Source organism: Barbus barbus (genome assembly GCF_936440315.1).
Source record: "Barbus barbus genome assembly, chromosome: 18".
Classification (NCBI taxonomy): Eukaryota; Metazoa; Chordata; class Actinopteri; order Cypriniformes; family Cyprinidae; genus Barbus; species Barbus barbus.
The window spans coordinates 27,502,589-27,526,580 of record NC_136746.1 but is presented as its reverse complement, the minus strand read 5'-3'; the positions used below and the strand labels follow the sequence as shown (position 1 = coordinate 27,526,580).

The 23,992-nt window shown below is 37.1% G+C and overlaps 1 protein-coding gene across 2 annotated transcripts in view; it reads left to right on the top strand.

The window, feature by feature from the left end:
• LOC306884603 (fibroblast growth factor receptor 2-like) overlaps positions 1-23,992 on the top strand; it is a 46,987-nt gene that overhangs the window by 7,516 nt on the left and 15,479 nt on the right. The window contains exons 3-11 of one of the 2 annotated variants that reach the window (XM_079440602.1): positions 2,475-2,741; positions 3,356-3,430; positions 7,002-7,171; positions 8,636-8,759; positions 13,184-13,374; positions 14,418-14,562; positions 16,424-16,620; positions 17,701-17,840; positions 21,761-21,882. In XM_079440602.1, the coding sequence (XP_079296728.1) occupies positions 2,475-2,741; positions 3,356-3,430; positions 7,002-7,171; positions 8,636-8,759; positions 13,184-13,374; positions 14,418-14,562; positions 16,424-16,620; positions 17,701-17,840; positions 21,761-21,882 (1,431 nt within the window). Of the gene's footprint in view, positions 1-2,474; positions 2,742-3,355; positions 3,431-7,001; positions 7,172-8,635; positions 8,760-13,183; positions 13,375-13,648; positions 13,788-14,417; positions 14,563-16,423; positions 16,621-17,700; positions 17,841-21,760; positions 21,883-23,992 lie in introns of both variants that reach the window. The other variant, XM_079440603.1, reaches the window with a different exon arrangement.

Sequence of the window (23,992 nt, the reverse complement as noted above, 5' to 3'; positions counted from 1 at the left end):
AGCATGCTAAATGTTTAAAGAGGGTTGAGCTTGCATCAAGTTCCTCACTGCCAGAACAGACAAAATTGATCATAGTGCCGTGAGAAAAGCTTTCTTAACCTTTGAATCATGAAGCTGATTTTAAATGTCGACAAAGTCATTCGATCAGCTAAAAATGATTGAAACTGGCTGGTTTGTCTTTTCTTCGTAGCACTGCTGGTAAAACATGACGGTAGATTAAAAAATTAATTAAAAGGACAAAAGGATAATCAAAATGAGCTTGAATGCACTGGAAGTTACTCTAAATACAATTGTCTTCCAAATGCATACATGTATAAAAACCATACTAATTTGGATTATTTAGTTGGAGAGCTCTTCTGACTCCTTTTTTCTGCATTTTTTGCATGGCTCTTCCTGCTTTCAGCATGCACAGCTTAATCTTTTGCTCTGCTTATTTCAGTTCCCCTTAGCATTTTATCTCTTTGTTATTTATATACTACAAGTTTAGTGAGACTCGATCGTCCACTGCTATAGAGTTTCCTAAATGTGTATGTAAAAAAAAAATTAAAAAATTATCCACGTGTTGGCTTTCTAACAGGACTTGAGTGGGAGCAGGTCTGTTTTTTTAAAGTTCGTCTTTAATCGTACAATAGAGGGAAATACGCAACCAATTACAGTTAAATAACAGTTGGACAAACAGAGGCCTCCGGAAGAGCAAGCCAATCAACAGCAGAGTTTGTTCTAAGGCTGCACCGTCGTGAAAGGCATAAAGGAAAAGGTAATTGTTTCCGGAGTAGCGAAAAAAGGAACAATACGGGAACTAAACGTGTGTAGGGCAACGTGCCTGGGGAGAGAGTTTAGACCTTCAAGCACACTCCAAAACCCCTTGAGGACTGAACGCAAGTCATATGACTTTCCCTTCCTGTGGTGTGTAGTTCAATCTGCCATACGCATTCACAAAAGGACATGAATGTGCAGAAAGATAGGTTTGTTACTACGAGAAAGGTTGGGAGTGTCTCTGCGCCGCTGATTATTTCTGACAAGTCCGACCATGTTTTTCCATACCTCTCGCTTTTAAAGTTTATGTCTTTTTGTATGCTTAGAAAGCTGTTTAGTCTGCCTTAATTCATAGTTTCCGTCTAGATGCAGTAGGTTATTGTTAGTACTGTAGAATCATGGGATCTTCTACAGTGCCGGAAGTTTATTAGTGGTCCTTAAACTTCACGCATTTGCATTTTGCATTCGCTTTTTGTTATCACAGAAGTGGATTACGGTGTTCCGGCCAAATTACTGAACAATTAGTCCGGGGTTTTGCTGAACGTTGTTGTGGTTTGGGCTGCATTTCTGTGGTCTGGGTTTAATCATCCAGCTATGTTAATTGCACAGAAATGTAATATCTGTGCTGGCGTTGCTCAGACTGTATCATACAGATTGTACAGTTTCCATCTGTATTAGCAAGTGTTGATGGCTTTTTTTCTGAAGGCAGTTTCGACCTCATTTGACTCATTGTGTGTCAGCGTCAAGGCACCGATGTGGTTTCTATGCAGTGCTGTGTTAGTTGTTGTTTATCATTCTACCCATAAGATTAAGTGAATTAAACGGATAGAATAACTTGAATTCCTGTCTCTCTACTTCTCATTCTGACCTGATTGGGGTGTTTGATTCCTGTTCATCTTGGCTTTGCTCAATGCAATCTCAGGTGAATTGAAATGGATATAGTTGGTATGTTTTGCGTCACATGACTAGTAGTCAGCTAAGTATATCCATATGTAAACAATGTTTTCAATTACATATATGTTATATGTATAATTGAATATATAAAACATGATTTTATAGAATATTATGCAAAATTAACTAAATATTTGTACTGACACTATATGGAAAGCGTCATTGTTGTGCACTCCTGCATGTTACACTGGATTTTTCCCCTCCTTAATGCTCATACAACCTTATTTCAATCTGTAATCAAGCCTTTGATTTTTCTTTTTTAGGTGCCTCATTTTGAGGCCTGTTGGCATTCCTTATGAACGTTTGGCTAGCCAATATAGTCATTGTAGAGTATAATTAAAGATAATGGAATAAACCGGCAATAACGGGCTTAATTCTAATGCGTGAGGTCGAGGTTGAAATGACAAGGAAAACCGAAGGCTCTGTTTATGAAATGAACAAATATTGAGCTCTGTTTCTCGACTGGCACCTCTTTCATGTCAACGCACTTCTAACGCACGTTTTTCCCGCTGGTACAGCTGCATGCTTCCAGAAATGCTCTGTATACACAATTCACAGCTAATGGGACGCTCTGAGGTGTCTGTATTTGGGATTTTTTTTTTACTTTTGGGTGAACTATTCATTTAATTGAAGCCTCTTCTCCACACTAGTCACTCTAGGGATGTTATTTTGGTGCAGTGTTTTTCGTCTTACACTCTTTCTCTTTCTCTGTGCACCCTGTCACCCCTTTCCTCCTGCCCTCCTCTCTTTTCCCCTCCGCTCTGCAGAGCCTCCAACCAAAAACCAAAACTCTAAGCCCACTCTGTGCTCGGTGCACCCGGGTGAACTGCTCAAGCTCAACTGCCCGCTGCCTGAGGCGGCCGCCATCGTCTGGACCAAAGACGGCTCCTCGCTGGGCCCTGACAACCGCACGCTCATAGATCAGGAGTGGCTACAGATCCGCGACGCCACCCCTAAGGACTCGGGCCTGTATGCATGCAGTGTCGCGGGCTCCCGGGCCGGCGACACGCTTTGCTTCATCGTAAACGTTACAGGTGAGACTCTTGTCTACCACAGGTGGCTCCATCTACTGAACGAGACTTTGATATTCGTAGATGAGCCTTCGCACGCCGTATCTGCCTGAACTGAATGGTTCTGTTTGTCTGTTCTCATTGCATTTTTACAGTTTGCAATGCAATGAAATGGAAGATGTGGTCTTTAAAATGACTTTGCATGCAGCATTCGGATTTACGTCCTGAGTTTGAGATTTGTTTGTATTTGTCGTTGGCTCTGTAAATTGAGTATTAAGATTAGTTTAGGCTAGTTCATATGCCTGTTGTTAGCTTATGTTTTACAATTTTTGTCATTGTGTTATACAGACATTTTGTCTGATTTAACACGTCACATCATCTTTTTGACAACTTTTATAGCTAGCATTCATAGTTGCTCTGGGCTATTGGACGCAATCTTATCTTACAGTAACATTAAATGACACATTACAGTTATTTTTCCGAAATATACATTTATTTAAAAATATACACATATATATTTATAGCACTGTTATTGCTATATTAATGTGTTAAAAAGAGCAAATAGTTGATTAGTGATAGACGTGTGGGTGTTGTGACGGCAGGAGAAACGGTTACAGTATTCCCGGTACTCTCTGCAGATGCCATCTCATCCGGTGACGATGAGGACGACACGGAGCGATTGGACGATGTCGGGGTGGACGGCGAGCAAATGCGTGAGTAGCGGGACCGGGGGCCGAACACCAGTTGCCACAGAGGACCATGTGAAATGCACTTGTATTTCTGATGTTGAATTGAGATGCAACACGGTTAGCATACTGTTTTTATATTAGCATAGGTATTGTTTTTTTGCAGTTTTTGCTACTGACACCACATTCTGGTGACAGGACAAGCCTGCAGCAGAGTCTGATGTTAACTATGTCACCAAGCAATTCCAGCACAGACACATTCCCAGAATTCCAGGCCTTCTCTTTCCTTCTTCTTTTGAGCCCTTTGTGCTCTCCATTTCTCTGGTCCATGAGGGGCCTGTTTGTAATTCACCTGCTAAAAGATGTGTTTTGAATTGGGCTTCGCTCTGAGAATGGAAAGACCTGAGGTGAAAATATTAACGAAACAGAAAAAGGAGAAATTCCAAGGGCATTAATAATCTTGTTAATAAACAGAGTACTGCAATGGTGACATATTTTTGTAGGCAAACCTGGAAGTAAACTGGTCCCTCCACAAAAAGCCAAGGAGTTTTCCAGTAGCTTTTGGATTATTGCAGAAAATAAACTGTGACCAACAAAAGTTTATAATTCTTCCATGTTTTTCCGTCACAAATGAACACAACTCATATGAATTTTGAAGCCTAAATACAATGGCCAGAAGTAAAAAGCTAAAGTTACTCTATAAACAAACTACACCAGTAGTCCTTTAAAATCTACTAGTTGGGAAGTTTGAATTAGAAGGGTTTGCAAGAGCGTGATTATAAACACAACAAAGCTGTAAAAGCGACTAGTGAGTCCATGAGTTTTCCTGTTCAACATAATAATGTATCCAGTAACTTCTGTAGTCCCATGTAGCCACTTGTTCACCTTTTTCAAGACGCATAAAAACATAAAAAAATCGTGATTGGGGTATTACCGATGTATATATTTTTTTGTCATAGGACAATATCTCGAGCTTGTATTAACCACAGACCTTATTTCAGGCCAAAAACCCATTGACTTTGGGACAAAAATGCCGAGCAATCTATGTTTTTATTTTGTCATGGTTAACACTAATCATGGGCAGTCGTGGCCTAATGGATAGAGAGTTGGACTTGTAACCTGAAAGTCGTGGGTTCGAGTCTTAGGTCTGGCAGGGATTGTAGGTGGGGGAGTGAATAACCAAGACTCTCTCCACCCTCAATACGACTGAGGTGAGACCCTTGAGCAAGGCACCGAACCCCCAACTGCTCCCTGGGTGCCACAGCATAAATGGCTGCCCACTGCTCTAGGTGTATGTTCACTACTGTGTGTACACTTGGATGGGTTAAATGCAGAGCACAAATTCTGAGTATGGGTCGCCACATACCACTTCCCTTCCCTTTAATCTCTTCACATTTTTGAGAACTTTATGCGAAAGAGAAGCCGTGACAGGTGAGGAAAGGATATTGACTGCATTTCCTCTGTTGAAACGAGCGCCATACCCACCAGAATCTGTTTTGAGTTGTGCAAAACTAAATATTAAAGAGAGTTGTTGGAAAGAGGGGTGGAGCGAGGTCTTCCAGCTAATGGGCTCTGGTTTGGATCTGCACCAACACTTTTCTGTGTATGCTTTGGAGGTCTGGCCTTTGGCCGCGTTCGAGTGGAGCTGAGGCGGGTGTGGGGGGATTGGGGTTGGGATGGAGGGGTGTTTAGCATTGTGCTTGGGGCGGTTTCGGGCTCAGTGGGTTGGATTTCTGCCCAGCTGAACCACTCAGAACTCTTTGATATTTCTGTGCAAAGGGGCCTCAACAACAGCAGTCTCAAAAACACAAATTTTTTTTCCCCCCTCTCACAAGAAAGTTTCATTTATTTGTGAGATGTTTTGCCTTGTATGAGGTGTGCTGGAGTAGACAACACTGGGATTGTTTAAAGTCTAAAGGTCTGGTTTGCATGTTTTTTTTTTTTATCTCTGTATAATTTGATGGAATTGGCTGCTGGGATATGTCAGTGTTTCTGTTTACTGAAAGATTTTTGCAGATACCGGTGGTATTTGTTGATAGTCCCAGAGTTTTTGAAGAAAAATGTCAATAAAGGTTCAATGGTCAGTCCATCTTTCACTGGAGGTCACCTGTTTTGGGGTTTCCCAGGACATCTGACTCTACTGCCCCAACATCTGAGGGTCATTCACATCTTCGTTTTCTCAATGAAAACCTGAACCGTTAACAAAGTTAAAAGGAGTCGGGCTTACAGACATGTAGTCTGCTGTCCATCAGGGCGCTGAGGTCAAAGAGAACGACCGTTACGAAAGAATTCCCACGAGGTGAGATGAAAAAGTTGGGTGGTGAGGAAAGAAAACAGACAGACAGATAGACGTCGAAGAAAAGGGTTGAGTTGAAAACCAATTATCATGCCTTCACGCTGAAGGGAAGACGTCTGTTTACACGTCTGATATCAAGTCGTTTGCAACCTTCCGGTTAGCATGTCTTTCGAACAAAAGAAATTGGATGTGATGGTCCAGTTCCTTCTTGGCAAGCCGCTGTGCTTTTGGACCGACTTGTTTTATCCTCCTTTTCTCTTGTGTGTTTCAGAGCAAATGGGAATATGTTTTTATTTAAGCCGCTCACTGTGAGTTGCAGGGTTCCATTAAGCAGATGGGCGGTGCAGTCATGCAGTGCTGCGAGTGTGAATAACTGTTTCGATTTGCATCCGTGGTCATGCCTTCCTGTTTCCCCTTGCTGAGTTTCAGACGGGCTCCTGCTTTCCTTCTTGGCAATAAAGCATTTCTTTTGGGATAGAATCAAAATGGACCTCAGATAGATTTGCCATTTGTTGAATTTCTTTGTGTCATTGAATCAGTGTCCTTTGACATTTTTTATGTGTGTATTCAGTTTTAATTTTAATTGAAGTATTTCTATAAATATTTCTATATAGCGTTAATGTTTTTTTTCAGTTTTAATTTTAGTACCTCTTTTACTTGACAAGTATATATTATATTTTTTAATTCGATTTTTGTTTCAAGCCTTTTTTGAATTTCAGAGTTTTTCATCCAGTTATTTAATTAAAAGTTTTAATTGAATGCCATTTTAATTAATAAAAACAAATTTTAATAGTTTTACAATAACAATAACAGCACTGCATTTACTGCACAGGCACACAAGGCCAAAATGAACTTTTTATAATGCAATAGTTGTAATATTTATTTAAATAAATTGCAATTTTTTTTTAATCGCTGTTTCATTTAGCTGTCGCTCAAGGTCATATTGCAACTTTGATTAAAACACGTTTAGTGATTCATCTTCAGAGTAATCTACAATCCAAGCTGATTCATCTACTGTACAATCCAAAAGCTACTGTTTCTGGCTTTGATCGTAAGTTTTTCCATAAACATAGATATAGAATACACACTGTAGATGTCAGGGGGCTGATCTATGAACGGCTGAAAGCAGATAAGAGAGGAGGCGTAGATAAAAAAAAATCTCCAGTTTGCATGGAGGTTTTATGTGATGCATATCAAAGCTGCATGTAACCTTAAAGGCTTCGACACATCAAATATATATAGTGCACTGCAAGTGATATGTGGATGATGCAAATGTTTGTAATTGCTTCTTCTTTCCTGCAGTGGCACCATATTGGACTTCGCCGGAGAAGATGGAGAAGAAGCTGCACGCCGTCCCCGCGGCCAACACTGTGAAGTTTCGGTGCGCGGCGGGGGGAAATCCCAAGCCTGAAATGCGCTGGCAAAAAAACGGAAAAACCTTCAAACAGGAGGATCGCATGGGTGGTTACAAGGTAAGGGATCTTCACTAGTGCTGTATAAGATATGGAACTCATCGTGGTAAATGTATTAATGCTTCAAAACTAGAGCGAAAGCAAGCTTTTTAGAAAGCAAAATGGTTACATTTAAGTATTGTTTTTTTTACACGAGTCAGAATTGTAGGCATGAAACAGCTGGTGAAGCACTGGCTCTTGGTTAAAGTGTAATAGATGTGCGGGGCGAATGGTCGATGTACCCCGATCAGTGTCTGTTTGCACTTCCTTCTCTGAAAACACAGCTGATCCACACAGAAGGTCACTAATGATTGAGCTGCTCACGCTCGATTGATCTGAAGACTCACATATGAGTCAGTGTCTGACTATAGGACCATGAACTGGTTTAAATGGCCATTTATTATTATTAATGTTTTCTGAAGAACCTTAATTGTCATTAATAAAACTAATGACAACTTAATGATAAAACTTGATTTAATTTTGATTATATTTTAATAGTAACAATAATAACTTTTAAAATATATGCCTTTTAAACATAAAAAATGAATATGTCATGAAAGATATGACCTGTTATTTTAGATTTATTGAGGTACTTTTATAGTTTATGTTAATATTTTGAATTAGATTTGATTTTTATAGTTTCTGCTTTCATCATTGTTTTCAATCATTTTATTAGTTTTAGCTTATAAATTTATCTATATAGTTTTATTCATTTTATTTCAGTTTTAGTTTGAAGATAAACATATCGAAAATTATAATTGTTGCCTTGAAAACTAGTTTTGTTTTATTTTATTTCAATTAACACGTATTTCCTGTTTTATATTTTAACGAAAGTGTATTTTTATGATTTTAGTTTTAGTTAAGCCTAACTATAATAACCCTGATTATTGTTCCATTTTAGAATATACAATACAAACCTCCACCCCTTACCAAGACTGCAGCATTTAGTCAGAATAAGTCAAAAATGTTTAATAAAATAAGTGAGATTATGGTTTATGGATAACATGTGCCTCAGGTGGATGAACCCTTATGTTGTCGTCATTTGAAGGGTCTCGGAAGGCCAAAGCTTGTGGAGTGAAAGTCTCCATGGAAGAGACGCTGGATTTTGTGGCCTGCAGTCACGAGAGCTGCATTCCTGGGGTGGGGGCGGGAGCTCGCTCGTCTGTCGGCACGGCGATATTACTTTTCCCATGGTGCTCTTGCTCGAAAAACCCTCGTCTTCGGCCAATTTCTCTCTCTCTTGTTTGTTCTGTCAGTGCTGCTGTCAGATTTGCCCTTCATTTAGTAAGACGTCACACACCGGTGTGAAATTGAGGATAATAGATGCTTGACTAAATCTGGAGTTTTGTTTGAGATGAAATCGAGAATAACAAAAACAACCACCTGTGTTTGGTTATGTTAACTGGGAACATTGCACAAACAAGTGACTAAACTATTCTGAATGTGTTCTGTTGTAGTAAGCTTGTTTTTATTTGTCCTGTTCAGCTCCGACTCCAGCACTGGACTCTAATCATGGAGAGCGTCGTTCCCTCTGATAAAGGAAACTACACCTGCGTGGTGGAGAACGCTTACGGATCCATCAATCACACCTACACGCTGGATGTAGTAGGTGAGTGCTGTTTACATGTGTTTAGATACTTGTTTGATTCGGACACTGGTAAACAGGACATTTGAGAGGACATCAGAGCAAATAAAGTGTGAGTTTGTATTAAAAAAAGAAGAAGGAGCAGGGATAGTCCTCCCAAAAATGAGGTGGTAGATCTATATGTTGGTCAGGCTGATTAGACAGATGATATTTTGCCAATATATATCAGCTGATTTGCTTGCCATACCTGATTTGCAGACTGGCTTAAGCGTTAACATGGAAATTATGCATGGAATAATATGAAATATTATGATTAATTTTCTATTTGAATATATTTTAAAATATTAATTATTCCTGTGACGAAAAGCTGAATTTTCCGCATCATTACTCCAGTCTCCAGTGTCACATGATCCTTTAGAAATCATTCTAATATGCTGCTCAAGAAACATTTCTAATTATTGTCAATGTTGAAAGTAGTTGCGCTTATATATATCTAGTCTTCTAAAGCCATACACGGTGTTCTTATATGTATTGTGCAAATGCAGCTTGGAAAGCTTAATTTTAATTTTTTGGGGTGAAGTGCCCTTTTAACTCGCAGCTGTCTGCACTAGTTTATTGTTTGAGTAGAACTGCCCCATCTAAACCTCAGAAACAAGCTATATTTTTGCATCCACATGCCCAAGAACATGCACACACGTACAAAACGCAGACACGCCAGGCTCACGCTCACATGTACATGCTCCCTATTTAGGGCCCCTGTTCTGGGTTAAGTAAAAGCAGTCTTTCAGAAGGTCTCTGTTTTTCTTTTCTGTTTTATTGCATGGCTGTAAAGCCCTTTTGTGTCTGGCTCAGTCTAATACTCTCATTACAGAGAAAGCAGGAGAGAAAAGAGGCAGAGGATAATGCTGTTGTTTTTCACTTTAATGTCAGACTAACCTACCTGGGAAGTCTATGTAAATGACAAAATGAGAAAAAGAAGGTCGGGAGAGAGAAAACATTTTCCCTGTGCCGGAATGGGAGTCTCGCTGACCCTTCAAACAGGTCAATGAAAGTTGCGCCAGTCTGAACTGGCCTGCATTTCTGAGCTGGACAAAGTACAAAGCGCTGACACTTAAAAGAGCCAAAAAGACTCTAATTATCGCTGTTTATTGTGGACGTTGGCCAGATTCCAGAAACTTCTACTGTAGTTCTCTTCCAACAATAGCCTCTTCTACCAATTTGTGCACACATTATATACATATTTGAGTTTAGGACGCCCGTTCACCATCCACTACCACTGGCACAAGAGTTTGGAGATAAATCACAATAATTTAAGTCATACTAAGTGTATACTTATAACAATATAGTTGTTTTAGCTGAAATTGCAATGACAAATTATGAAGTTAATAAATTCTTCCTAATCTTGACTTGCATTACTTCATGCTTTTACCTCAATCTTGTTCATGTGTAAATAATTTAAATTAGTTCTCTGCACTGATAGCCATATAAACACATCTTCTGCATAATAAACCATACAGCAATATCTCTACTGATCGACACTTCAAACCACCCAGACCTATTGGAACAGTAACTTAGTTCATCTCCACCCTGATTTCTCGTGCTACAGCCCAAACAAGCCCCCCCTGACTGTTTTTGGTCCACGTATGCTAAGTCAGCAGGTTATCCAGAGTTCAACAGTCTTGCTTCGGGATGCCAGATCAGCCTCTGAATGCCTGGCTAATGATGTAATTGATCGATTGTGATTTGGTGGAGAATGCGGGAGAGCGACTGGCACTTGGCTTAACTTATGGCTGACTTGATGGATTTTTTTAGAGAAGGATCTGACCTTCAACCTGGTTTTAGTTGGGTTTTTGGAAAGTTGTTTGGTAAGGGTAGTGTCTAGCAAATGTGAGTAAGCAATATTAAGCGATTACGTGACACACTTATGGTTGGGTTTGTATTTTAGCGATTCTGATTCTTCACCAGGTATAGAAAATGAAGTTAAACATTTAGATATCAAACATATTTAGTCTGTCTTTTTTGTTTTGCAAAACATTCTGTTGCAGCTGAATACCATGAACAAAAATCAACAGCCTAAAGAATACATACACAATTAACTTTTGCCTATTGTTTTACCAAAAACAACTAGACTAACTAATATAGATTTTAAACATCATTAAATACAAGTAAACAGGCAGCAACAAAATAAGAGCAAATAAACAAATTAGCAACAGCACAAATAAATGCTACTGAACAAAGTTCAGGTACAGAAGTATACAAATCAAATTTAAAATAACACTGCATAGTTTTTTTTTATGAATGAAATCTAGATTTATCCCTATTGAAGTTATAACGGTTATTCAGTCAAGATCAGTGAGTTCTTTTTCTTTTGTTCTTTGAGAAACATTAATGGCACAAACAACTGCAGGAATATTAGGCTGCTGTCACTTTAAGACCTAATGCACAGATCCAATATATTTCTACACATGAATTTTCAGTTTAAATGCTGCTTGCGTTCACTTAAGACAAAACCTACTGTGTTTACAAGGATATTTTAATGTAATTCTGTGTATTTGCCTAAAGCTCAGTTCAGAATTCACACACTATATGAAGCTGCTTTTTGTTACTTTGGAGAAAATTGTGTCAAATTGAGTTTTCCTTTTGCATCGTCTTGTGCTTAAATGGTTAAAAATCCCAATAAATTGCACACACATGAATCGATAAGCAGAATTGTAATTGCTTGTCCTATCAAATCCTCCAGTCTTGGAAATTTGGAACCAGTTCTCGATAGCCAACCCTTAACACAATCAATTTAAAATACTTGATAGCATCTCCAAAGGAAGACTTTCTGCCAGACTTGAAGATTTTGTAAGGTGTCAGCAAAGTTTGTCTCTACACCTTTTTGTTTCTTCATCTGTCTGTCTTTTCTTTTCACTGCCCATCTGTTGGGCATCCTTTATCCTCTGCATCCCTTGACCCCAACCCCTCTTTCTTTTGCTCTCTGTTTCTGCTTTGCACCATTGTTTTGAGCTTTTCTTGTGCCCCCTCTTGTGCCCCTCAGTCCTAAATCCTCTTACTTCCCCCACAAACCTTTGCTGCATGTCTGTGAAGGTTGACCTCTCCAAATCTCCTGTGTGACATCATGCCTGTGTGTCTATGTATTTCGGGGTAACCAGGAGACGTGTCACAATTACAGGGCAAGAGTAATGTTGTGTTGTGAAGACAATGAGGTGTGTGTTTGTAGCGTGGTTTAGTCTGTTTAGTTTGTGACCCCCCCCCCCCCCTCTTTGGAAAACTTGATGCAGTAGTTCTAACTGTATCCAAAGCAGGGTTATTATAGTTAACTTAGAACTACAACCATTAAAAAAAAATGAATAAAACGAAATATTTGTTGTATATAAATAAATTTGTTGTATGTAAATAAAATAATTTCCTGAATTAAAAAAATATATATAATTTTTTTTTTATTATTTATTTATTTATTTATTATTTTTATAATTTATAATTTATTTTATTTAGTTGCCAGGTTTAACTTAATGTACCAAAATATCAAAAGCTAAAACTGTAATAAAAAATACTGTAAAAAAATTATATAGGCATATTTTAAAAACAAAAACTAATAAAAATTACTCAAATTTGTACTAAAATTAAAAATGAAATATTATCATAAAAATCTAACTCTTCATAAAAAAATAAAATGACACTAAAATAACACTGAAAATTGTGTCCTTATAAACAGTTTTTTCAAATAATAGGAAACTTAGCTGCTCACTAACTAAACAAAACGAGTTTACTCATTATTGTGGCTTTTGGAAACCAAAAATCACAGCATTCTTATTTTGTACGATCATTTCTAAGGGGAAAAAGGAAATGAAATGAAGGTTTCTGATACGCCAACGCTGCAGGAACCGCAGCTGATATATGGTGGACACTGTACATCTGTCTTATTTTTCCCCCTACTTTGGCTTCCTTCATCTGTGTTTGTTCAGTCCTTATCAGCAGAGATAATGCAACAGCCTCTGTTTTGTGAAGTCTTAACAGCAGGATGGTAGGTGTGGTGATCTGAACACCGTATGTTCACGTATAGTTTCACTGTCTTACTATGCAGATTGGGCTAGTTTCCACAAATTACAAAAAATATTAAGCATTTTCAACATTGATAATAATAAGAAACGAGCAGCGAATCAACATATTAGAGTGATTTCCGAAGGATCATGTGTCAATGAACTGGAGTAATGATGCTGAAAATTCAGCTTTGCATCGCAGAAATAAATAGCATTTTAAAATATAAAACAGTTATTTTAAATTGCAATAATATTTCATAATATTCTTGATTTTTCTGTCATTTTGAGCACATAAATGCAGCTTTGGTGAGCATAAAACTTCATTCAAAAAAACCTTACCAACCAAAACTGTAGTGTCCTTGGTAAATATTAATATGATAATGTTAATTACTTCCTTTCTATCAGAACGCTCTCCTCACCGGCCCATTCTTCAGGCAGGCCTTCCAGCCAACGTCACTGTGCAAGTCGGAGAGGACGCTAAGTTCGTCTGCAAAGTATACAGTGACGCTCAACCTCACATCCAGTGGCTGCAGCACATTGTGAAGAACGGCAGCCGTTACGGTCCTGATGGACTCCCTTACGTCCGGGTGTTGAAGGTAGGCTTGGTTTTCATTTTGGCTGTATAGGCCTCTTTTTTTCCATGCATTTTATCCTTGCATTTTGGGGAACATGAATGTTTTGATGCAGCTGATTTCTTTTGGAAAGAATGAGAAGATGCAAAAATCACTTTATTCTTGCAGGAGATTTTCTCGTATATCTTATTCCATGTAACGGGTGGTGCTCCTTCCTTTTCTGCTCTCCTAAAGAATAAGTGAGATTATAACAGGTTCCCATGTGTGTGTTTTTGTCCCTCGTTGCGGCGCCCCCTAGCGTTCGGGCATAAACAGCTCGGACGTGGAAGTGCTCATGCTCACCAACGTCACAGAAGAGGACTCTGGTGAATATACGTGCCAAGTGTCCAATTATATCGGTCAGGTCAGCCAGTCCGGTTGGCTCATTGTCCTACCAGGTAAAAACAAGAACGAGATGTCAACCCCCCGGCGTCTCCTTCCCCCCTGCTGGTGTTTTGGGTTGTTTTTTTTGTCCTCGTGGTGATCCTGGGATTTTCGCTGAGCCGTTGTGGTGTGGTCTGGTGTTTTTCTTATTTTTGGTGGATCTTTCCTGGTGCCCAATCAGCCATGGAAACAAGCCTTTGGTCTGTCATTGCCACTGCCTTCCTGTTCTGTTCTGTGTCAAGTTTCCCTCCTACTTTTCCCCCTTTGAGTTATCGCTTTTCTTCAGTACTTTCTTGGCAAAAAGACAGCGGCTTGTTTTCCATGTTTCTTCACTTGTGTTTGCATGAACCCTTGAGGATGCGGTGGGTTCACCTGTGTTGGGTACAGAGGTTTCAGCCTTCATTTAGATCTACGTTTATGGTGATTTTATCCTGCCCTTCCTATGTGACGATCTTCTTCTCTCCCGAAGTGGAACATCTACCATCTCTGTAATGCGTAGATGGGAAGTACAATATTGAACATCTCCTTTTCTCTTCTTGGTATTATGGGTCTGATTTGTTTCTTTTCTTTTCTTTCTTCCATCCATTCTTGTACCTCCCTTCCATCTTCCTCTTCTCCTGCTTTTCCTCCTTTGTTTCTCTCAGACGGCAGGTGTGAACACTACGGACAAAGAGATCGAGTTGCTCTACCTGCCTAATGTAACTTTCGAGGATGCGGGCGAGTATACGTGCTTGGCGGGTAACTCTATTGGGATCTCCTATCACACTGCTTGGTTGACGGTGCTTCCAGGTATACACTTGTCCTCTACTGCTTCTGTACCTACACCTCCTTTATGTTGAAGCCATGTTGGTTGATATCGCACCACTGGTCTTTGAGTGGGAACAAGAGGCACTTGGGACGGTGCTCAACAGTGCTTGTTTTAGTAGCATTATACTAGATATGCTATTATAGTTGGCAATATTTAAAAAAGAAAACTGCACATAGAGTTCACTGCACATTAATCATTTATTTAATAATATATTTAATATTTTGAATTACATTTAATTTTTATATTTTCTGTTTTCCATTTATTTTTAGTTTGTTTTAGTAATTTTATTATTTAGTATTTTATTGTGTTTTTGTCATTTTGAAATGTCTACGCAGTTTAAATATATATTAAATCCTTTGATTTTGTTCCTTAAATGTAAGTGTTATGACATTTTCTAAAACTGCACCCAAGTGTCTCGAGATCCCTTTTATTTTCGATTTTCTCTTCCCAACTAACATTTTAGTGGTTGCATGTTTGGAAAGATGTGTTTTGATGGAATAGTTAGTCTAAAATTGCAATTCTGTCATTATTTACTCACCTTCATGTTGTTTTAAAGTTTGACTGACTTTCTGTATAACACCAAATGAAAAAATGTCCAGATATATCAAAGAATTTGTGAAATTGCGAATGAGAGAGATTCATTACTTCATATTGGTTTTGAAGTTTGACGCTGGTCACAGTATGGTCCTATTCTACAAAAACGAACAATGTTTTGCTGATGAACAAAAGTCAGATGGGTTTAAAATGACATGAGGGTATTAATGATGATAAAATGTTTTTTTTTGCTGAACTTTTCCTATATGTTTCAAAGTCTTTTTCCATTTCAGCTCTAATAACGGCTTTGTTCTCTAAAGAAAGTCTCAAGGTTTGCTCACCCTCTCACATGCTGGACTTTCTTAGTTATTAGAGCCACTTCACAACCTGTGTCTGTTCCTGTGTGTGTTTTTGAGTGGGATTTAGGACTAGATTTAGACCTTTTTGTACATTTTTTTAATTCTGGACAGGTTTAACTGAATATTAGTGAGTTCAACATAGTTTTACGAACACAAGACAGCATCCTGTGTGCATGCTAACATGCATAATGCAACAGCGTGCACCTCACTGCATTTTAATAAGAGTCCATTTCCTGATCAGGAAACAGACCAAATCTTTGACCACAAATGGCACCACTTACTGCTCTGCGGTCAGACAGATGGAAGTCACTGTGTGTGTGTGTGTGTGTGCGATCGTATCCATGAAGTGTGCATTTCTGAAGGACCTCAAGTGTCAGGAAGTACTTCAATACTGTGGTCATATGTAAACCATTTTGTGAGCGTGTGTATGTTTGCAGGGGCCATTGAATATCAGGAAATATGCTATGATGGGAAAGACAGATCACCAAGGAGGTCTCTTCAATATCTTGTTATTAAATGGAGATCAAATTGAGGCTTACGTCTCAGATTTTTCTTCTAAGACACCAGAAATCTCATGTGTCTTAATATGAACTCTAAATGTTGAACTGCTCTTCAAATTCATTTTATAGCTCTTACTTAAGCTGATGACTTAAATGAAAAGTTTCCTGAGCTACAGGTCAAGAAAAGTACTTTGTAGAACATTTAGTTTGATATTGATCAGTATGTCAGGTGTGTGTGTGTTGGTTCATCTTGTTATTCTTTAGTCACCTTCATCTTTTCCTCTCCTGTTTTGTTATCACTGGCAGAACATCTTGCTCTGAAACCTTAATGTCCTTCATAACCATCTTAAGGTTTCTGGTGCAGTGTTCCTTGGCTGTATGACTTGAGGAGTGTTTTAAATCCTACTTGTTTGCCTCACTTCTTTGCGATCCTTCTCGCTGCTCTACAGTCGAGCCAGATGCCATCGAGACAGACTATCCTCCGGACTATGTGGAGATCGCCATATACTGCATAGGTGTCTTTCTCATCGCCTGCATGGTGGTGATCGTGGTGGTTTGTCGAATGAGGACGTCGGCTAAGAAGCCTGATTTCGGGAGTCAGCCGGCAGTGCACAAGCTGACCAAACAGATCCCTCTGCGCCGCCAGGTAACAGAAAGTAGATAAAGAGTTCTAGAGATCTTATACACACCTACACACACACACACTAATATAAGAATGATTTGTCTTTGAATTATGCAATTAGTGGGGCAAATTTATTCAAACCAGCGTCTTATTTTGAAGTATAGCATTTAGGCATCTAACATGTTTTGGACATTTGTGCTACAGATATAAATAATTCTTCAAATCATGCAATCATGTTTTTTTTAATGTAATATTTAAATGTCTTTTTAGATGTAATAAATCATAATATTTTAATGTAATTTTTTTGTATGAAGATAATTGAACCTGAGATAATTGAGAAGATAATTACATAATATAATGTGACCTTTTATATTTATATTTTATATATGATGACATCTTTTATTGTATACATTTTATTTCTAATGATTTTTAGTGATTTTATGTTGTATATAAATATATCTTTAAATATAATCTCAATTATTGGTAGAACATGTTGACTTTTAGATGATTAAGATGTTTATCATGTATTATATAAAGATAATTGAGACTTAGATAATGGAGAAGATAATTATTTAATTTATATTTATAATTTATGATTTATATGAATATGATTTATATATATTTTTTATTATAATTTTATATATAAAAATATATTTTTACATAATCTACATTTTTATGAATGTTTATAAAAAGTGAATATATTATTCTAGATCAAATATTTTAAAAGTTTTGTACAGCAGTGCCTTTGTTGTAAATTTTTGAATAACATGTCAAGTTTTTTGTTGAGAAGTTGGAGGTATGCTATATGGTGGTAAGTTGGAAACATTCTTTCAAACCATTAAATTTTGAGCAAATGTATGACGCATTATAAAAAATAAATAAATAATGAAAATGCACGGCTTATAGGTTTAGGTAACTTCAATTAAGCCTGATACCTTACCCTAGATTTTGTGCTATTATTTGTATCATATAAGTCACAGCTTACTATATTGATAATGTTGAGCTGTTAAATGCACACAATCACAAACACACATGTAGGTGTTAATAGTGTTCGGTGCTGTCTTCAAGACTCCGGTGATCAGCCATCCGTCTTTCCCCTTACAGGTGTCGTCTGACTCCAGCTCCTCCATGAGCTCTAGCACACCATTGGTCAGGATCACCACTCGCCGTAGCTCCGCCCACGACGACCCCATCCCAGAGTACGACCTCCCTGAGGACCCTCGATGGGAGTTCTCCAGAGACAAGTGAGCATCCTTGTGTTTCACTTCTTTAAACATTCACAAGAAGACACTGACCAACTGAACTGGTCAGACCAACTGAATTTAGCTGTATACCTAGAAGGGATACAGCTAAAACTGGAAGCTAACAATAAATTGAATTTTCTACCTATTAGATTGTGTTTTATTAACGTCTACACCTACCCTAACCCTAAACCTACCCCTTACAATAATGCAAAAACAGTAATTATGAGTGAAAAAAATTACGCTATATTGATGTGTGCATACCTGGAAGAAAAATCTGTATACCATCTGGCCTTAACCATTTTACGGGAGTGACAACCGCATTCTCCAACCGAATTGACTCCCGAAGAAAATTTAGGTAGTGACAGCTGAATTTATGGAAATTCTACAGTGTGTATGAAACCAAACCAAACAACTGGTTGTTTAATATTGTATTTAAATGCGTTTCAGAGTTGTGTTTTTTCAGTATTTGAGGTGAAATAAATACAGTGTATGTTTTGATTCATTAGTGTTGCCAGATCTTACTAGAAAAAAGCGGCAAATAAAAACAAGCCCATATTAACTAAAATCCAAATGCGTTATATTAGGAATAAGCCACATACGTGTAAAATAGTGATTTGACTACTTTATTAACTCCATAAACTGGATTGCTTAATGAGCCGAGCCCAAACAACAAGCCCATAGATGCTTAATAATATGTGGACATGGCAACCCTTCAACCTTCCAAATATAAGATGGTTTAGTTAAAATCACTGAACATAACTAGTCTTTGGTTGCTGTAATATTTCATTGGTTATAAATAGTGGATACTAAACATGCGAGACGGTAAAACGCTGCTATTGTTACCATGGTGTCGATCATCGCAGTTTCTAGAGTGAGTCGTGTTTCGCGTTTGTCATTTCAAAGCATAATCTTGCATCTTTTTCGCTTGTAAATCATTGTGATGTGAAGCTAATCTTCTTATACGCTTACAATCCCATTATGTCTAATTATTAACCTGTGACTTATGCAGGTGCAATGTACAATCAATCATTCATAACACAACACAGGCCTCTGTTCGTTAGCCATTATTATTCTACCAAACACACATTTTTCTTATTATATAATGGAATATACAAGTGGCTACCAGATAACTTTCTGTTAGGATCACATGTTCTCTTCTGACACTGTGACCTCTATTGATCATGTGACTAATGAGAGAAACTCAGACTCTCAGATTAATGTTTAATTGTCTTGCTTAATATTTACAGAATGCTTCTGGTATCATTTGGAGGTTTACAATGGATCCACTATCGTGGTGTTGCCAAAACCGTACAGATTCCTAATTAATTACTAAGTAGGCCTGTTTAAGCAATCTGTAACAAAAATGGTGGTTAAATAGGAGTCTGTTTATACTTTGATTGTCTCAAGGATGATTTGTAAGCAGTTTAACATGCTATTATTCAACTCCAAACTCTAAGTAAGTGTTATTTATTAAATTAATGGTGGAAACCCAACAAGTGCAGGTGGAGTTGCTCAGTTTTTGCAGGATTAAGCTGTTCGTGATTTAGTGGATAACAGTCCTTACATGTTCACCACTAATGGCCAGTAATGTTCATTCTATAGGTGAATGGTGAACCATTTTATTTTTTGACTTCACACCCACTAAAGGAATTGTTGCCTTTGGGCAGACAAGTTAAGACGTGTTTTTGTGAGGAACGCAAGACTTATGGAAGGAAAGATTTTGTTAGAAGCCATGTATTCAATCAGTAACCATATCAATATTGCCCGATATTGTCTCTCTCTCTTTTTTTATTTCTAATATTGAAAGTAGATAATATTCAGGGCCTACATTTTTCAATTCATAGCAGTAAACAGTAAATTGTTATTGTTTCAAAAATACTATAGTTATTTTTTTTTTTTACCATGCACAATGCTAAATCATAACTGATTTAACTGGAAGCATATTAATTCTAATTAAAGATGTTTTGAAATTTGTAACGTCCTTTATGAACATTTTAAAATATTTTTTATTATATATATAAAATGTTATATATTATACATAACTGTATTTTTACTGTACACAATATTTTGATAACTGATTTTACTGGAAGTATATACATTTGTGAATTTTTTTAATTAATTTGTACATTTTTTTAATTATTTTTATGATACATTGTATAAAATATAATAATAATAATAATAATAATAATAATGTCTTTTTACTGTACATACTATTTTGAGTTTTACTGGAAAAATATAAATTCTAGTTTTTTCAAAATAAATTTCTAACAATTTTTTTAACAGTGCTGTCATGTACAGTTAAAAATGTTATTATAAAATAAAATGATTATATATATATATAATTTTATTAAAATTATTTAATAAAACTTTCTATTTTGTGCATTCCTACAATACACTATTAGCACAAAGTTTAAGCTATAAAGTTTTTTTTTTAATTATTATTTTTTTTTTGGGGACTGCTGTCTTCATCCCCGCATGACGTGCCCCAGGGCGCATGTCGGGCTGAAAACTGTGGAATGTTAACGTTTGTGGTCGGCATGGAGGATAAACATAACATTGATTATCTGTGGTGGGCTGGAGTAGACAGAGGCCGCCATTGACCGTACGGCACAGAGGGGGATTGTGTTATCACAGCCTCAGATCGGCCCCGGGTCCCGGTGCGGGTGTCAATGTTTACATAGCCCAGTGCTGCAGGGGGCCGGGGACAGACCCCAGCTCCTGCCAATCAAAGGCTGACTTAAGGCCACTGGCAGGGCAAGAGGTCAAATGTCACAGTTACCGTGAGGGATGAAGATGAAGCGTGTGTGATTGTGTTTTAATGTGTGAGGGTGTGTTTGTTTCCAAACTAGAGCTAATTAAGTGGCAAATTAGATGAAAAATGTCCCCAAAAGTTCATTTGATGAAATTAAGATAATTTTTGAACTGTTCTCAAAAGGAGAGTTGGTTCATAAATAAAAATAAATTATTTTAATTTTGTTGTATGCTCTGTAATATAATACTGTGGAAATTATATACATGTTATAAATTTATATCTTCATCTACCCAGAGAATAAACATATGTGAAAATTATATATTGCTTATATATATATATATATATATGTGTGTGTGTGTGTGTGTGTGTGTGTATATATATATATATATATATACATATATATATATATATAATACACACACACACACACACACACATACATACATACATATATATATATACACGCACACACACACATAGGGCAATATGTCATATATTGCATTTCTGTAGGGAGTGTTAAGTCAAAATTTGCTAGGCAAATGTGTTTGACTTGACACCAGAACGAATTGCAGTGTTTTTAGTCACTCAACATAGGCTTTATCATTATCATTTCATCATTCTGCACAGAAATAACACACTTTACCCCTTCAAAAAAGGTGGGAGTCTCTTAACTGATGTATACGTTACAACACTCTCCTGAAACATGCTCTAATCTTTTTTGCACTTGACCAGAGCACGCTAGTCAAGCGTTAACCCTGGTATCTGGCCTTCTCTTGCACACTTTAAGAACGTCTCTAAATCCCCAAAGGCATATTGTTGCTCACCCCAGAGGACCGTAACTCTAGATCTCCCAGCCAGACATTCGGCTGTCACACTCTCTAATGTCTAATGTAAGCTTTGCAATGGAAGGCAAAGGGCATCCACTTAACACCTACGAGTTAAGTAAACACAACACACGCACTTGCAACTCTGATATACTCGGTTAAATGTCGCTAATACAACAAGTTTCCAAACTAGACAGCATTTTTTGGCATCATAATCGCATCTGGAGACTGAAAAAGTCCATCTGGATGGATTAAAATGCTCATGCAAATGTGCATAGATAACTTCAGTCAAGAGCTTTGGGTTTCTCTGTAATGTTTGTGTTTTTTGGTGTTTGTTGGTGCAGGTTAACTCTGGGTAAACCGCTTGGCGAGGGCTGCTTTGGGCAGGTTGTGATGGCTGAAGCGCTGGGCATCGACAAGGACAAACCTAAAGAGGCCGTGACGGTGGCTGTCAAGATGCTGAAAGGTAAATATTTATGGATTAGTTTCCATGTGAGTCAAACTGTACTCTGGTGCATGTCCTAAATCAACATTTAGCCTTAGTTTACTTACATGTTAACAGGATCTGAAGGGTTTTAATCATGTAGGTCTTTGCAGCTCTATGTAACTGGTCCATTTTTGCATTTATTTGAAACATTTCACCACTAATGGCTTCATCAGATGTAGGATGGTGGGAATTACTTGACATTTAACCTCATCAGCTCATAAATTGTTGTGGGCGTCACCTTTCAAATGGTTCGAATTGCTTTTTACTTCTCTGATGTAGTGAATCACAAAACTACTGGTTCATATACGGATGGTACTCGAGTGAAAGATCAAAGCCTGGCAGATACAAGCTACAAATCACACCAGCTCAGCAGACAGATACAATTCACACGCGATATTCTACAGAAATACAGATTGGAGGTTTTATGCAGAAGACAGAGTGGAGTGTTTGAAGAAAAGCAGAGTTCGAGATGAAGGGATCAAACATGTCAAGAAAGCTCTAATAATGTCTACCTTCCCAGACAAGGCAGTTGCTAAAACAGCAAAAAAAATCTTGCAAAAACAACAGACGGACAGGCAAAGCATAATGTAGACAGAATAATATTGTGATATGGACCCTATGAGGCTATAATATCTGTGAAAAGATGGAACATTTTCAACAAAAACAGCAGTGTTATGATCCCAGCAATACACTGACACCTCACCTCACCACACTAATATAATATAATATAATATAATATAATATAATATAATATAATATAATATAATATAATATAATATAATTAATTAATTAAAATAATATATCAATATTTATATCTATAATTTATGCACATACATCAATATATTAATTTGCATAAATGTATTACTTTACATTTGTATTGCATAAATTTAATTTATATGGATTGTTATTTATATGAATTTTTATCTGTATTATAAATAATTTTATTTGACAATTTTACAGTTATTTATTTATCTTGTGTGTGTGTGTGTGTGTGTGTGTGTGTGTGTGTGTGTGTGTGTGTGTGTAAATGATGAGTTCATTTGCAAAAGCAGATAACTCTGTTTTTAACAATTTTCAAAAATAATATTTTTTCATTGTGTCCAATTAATCTCAATCAAACTGCAGTCGGGTTATTTTGGTTAGGTAAAAATATAACAAAAAAATACAGCTAATTAACACAATAAAACACAATAAAAACATGATAACATAATAAAAAACATGATCTGTTTTTATCTGAGTTATCTGTTTTTGCAAATAAACTCTTCATATATATTATAATATTATATTATATATATATATATATATATATATATATATATATATATATGCATATATATATATATATATATATATATATATATATATATATATATATATATATATATAATATAAATATAAAGTAAATATAATATATAAATAATAATAATAATAATAATATAATATTATAATATAATGGCCTCTCCCTAATCAGCCCAGTTGCAAAAACAAAAAAAACTTCACATAAGCTAAGAGTGTTTCAGTTGGGTGCAAATTTTAGTGAAGGTATTGTTATGATCTGAGAATGTGCATATGTTTAGAAAGGGAGAAAGTAGGAGAGGAGGTCTTGACTGTAGAGGCCTGCGCGGGGTTATTTGTTGGTGCTGAGTGAAGTTGGTAGAGCTCGGGTCAAGAGGCCGCATAGCTGACCCGGTGCTCACCAGCTGCATGGCTTTCGCTCTTCACCTGCACAAAGAAAGACCCTCACACTGAAAGAAAGAGAAGAGAGTGGGGGAGGGAGCCTGCAGCTCAAAAGAAGTTTTAAAGGATGTTGAGAGGGCCGAGGGGGCAGGGCTGCAGCGGAGAAAACACTTGAAACAAGAGCACGTTCACCGCTTACACCTGGCTTAATTACTGGCCCAAGACAAAAAAGCATTTAAGTTCACCCAAAAATGAACGCTTTGACATTATTTACCGATGCTGTTCCAAATCCATTTGAATTTCTTTCTGTGGAACATGAAGATAATTTTAAGAATATAACGGTGTTTTTTTGTCCATACAGTGAAAGTAAATCAGGTCCGGTGTTGTTTTGGACCCTACTGATTTTCATTGT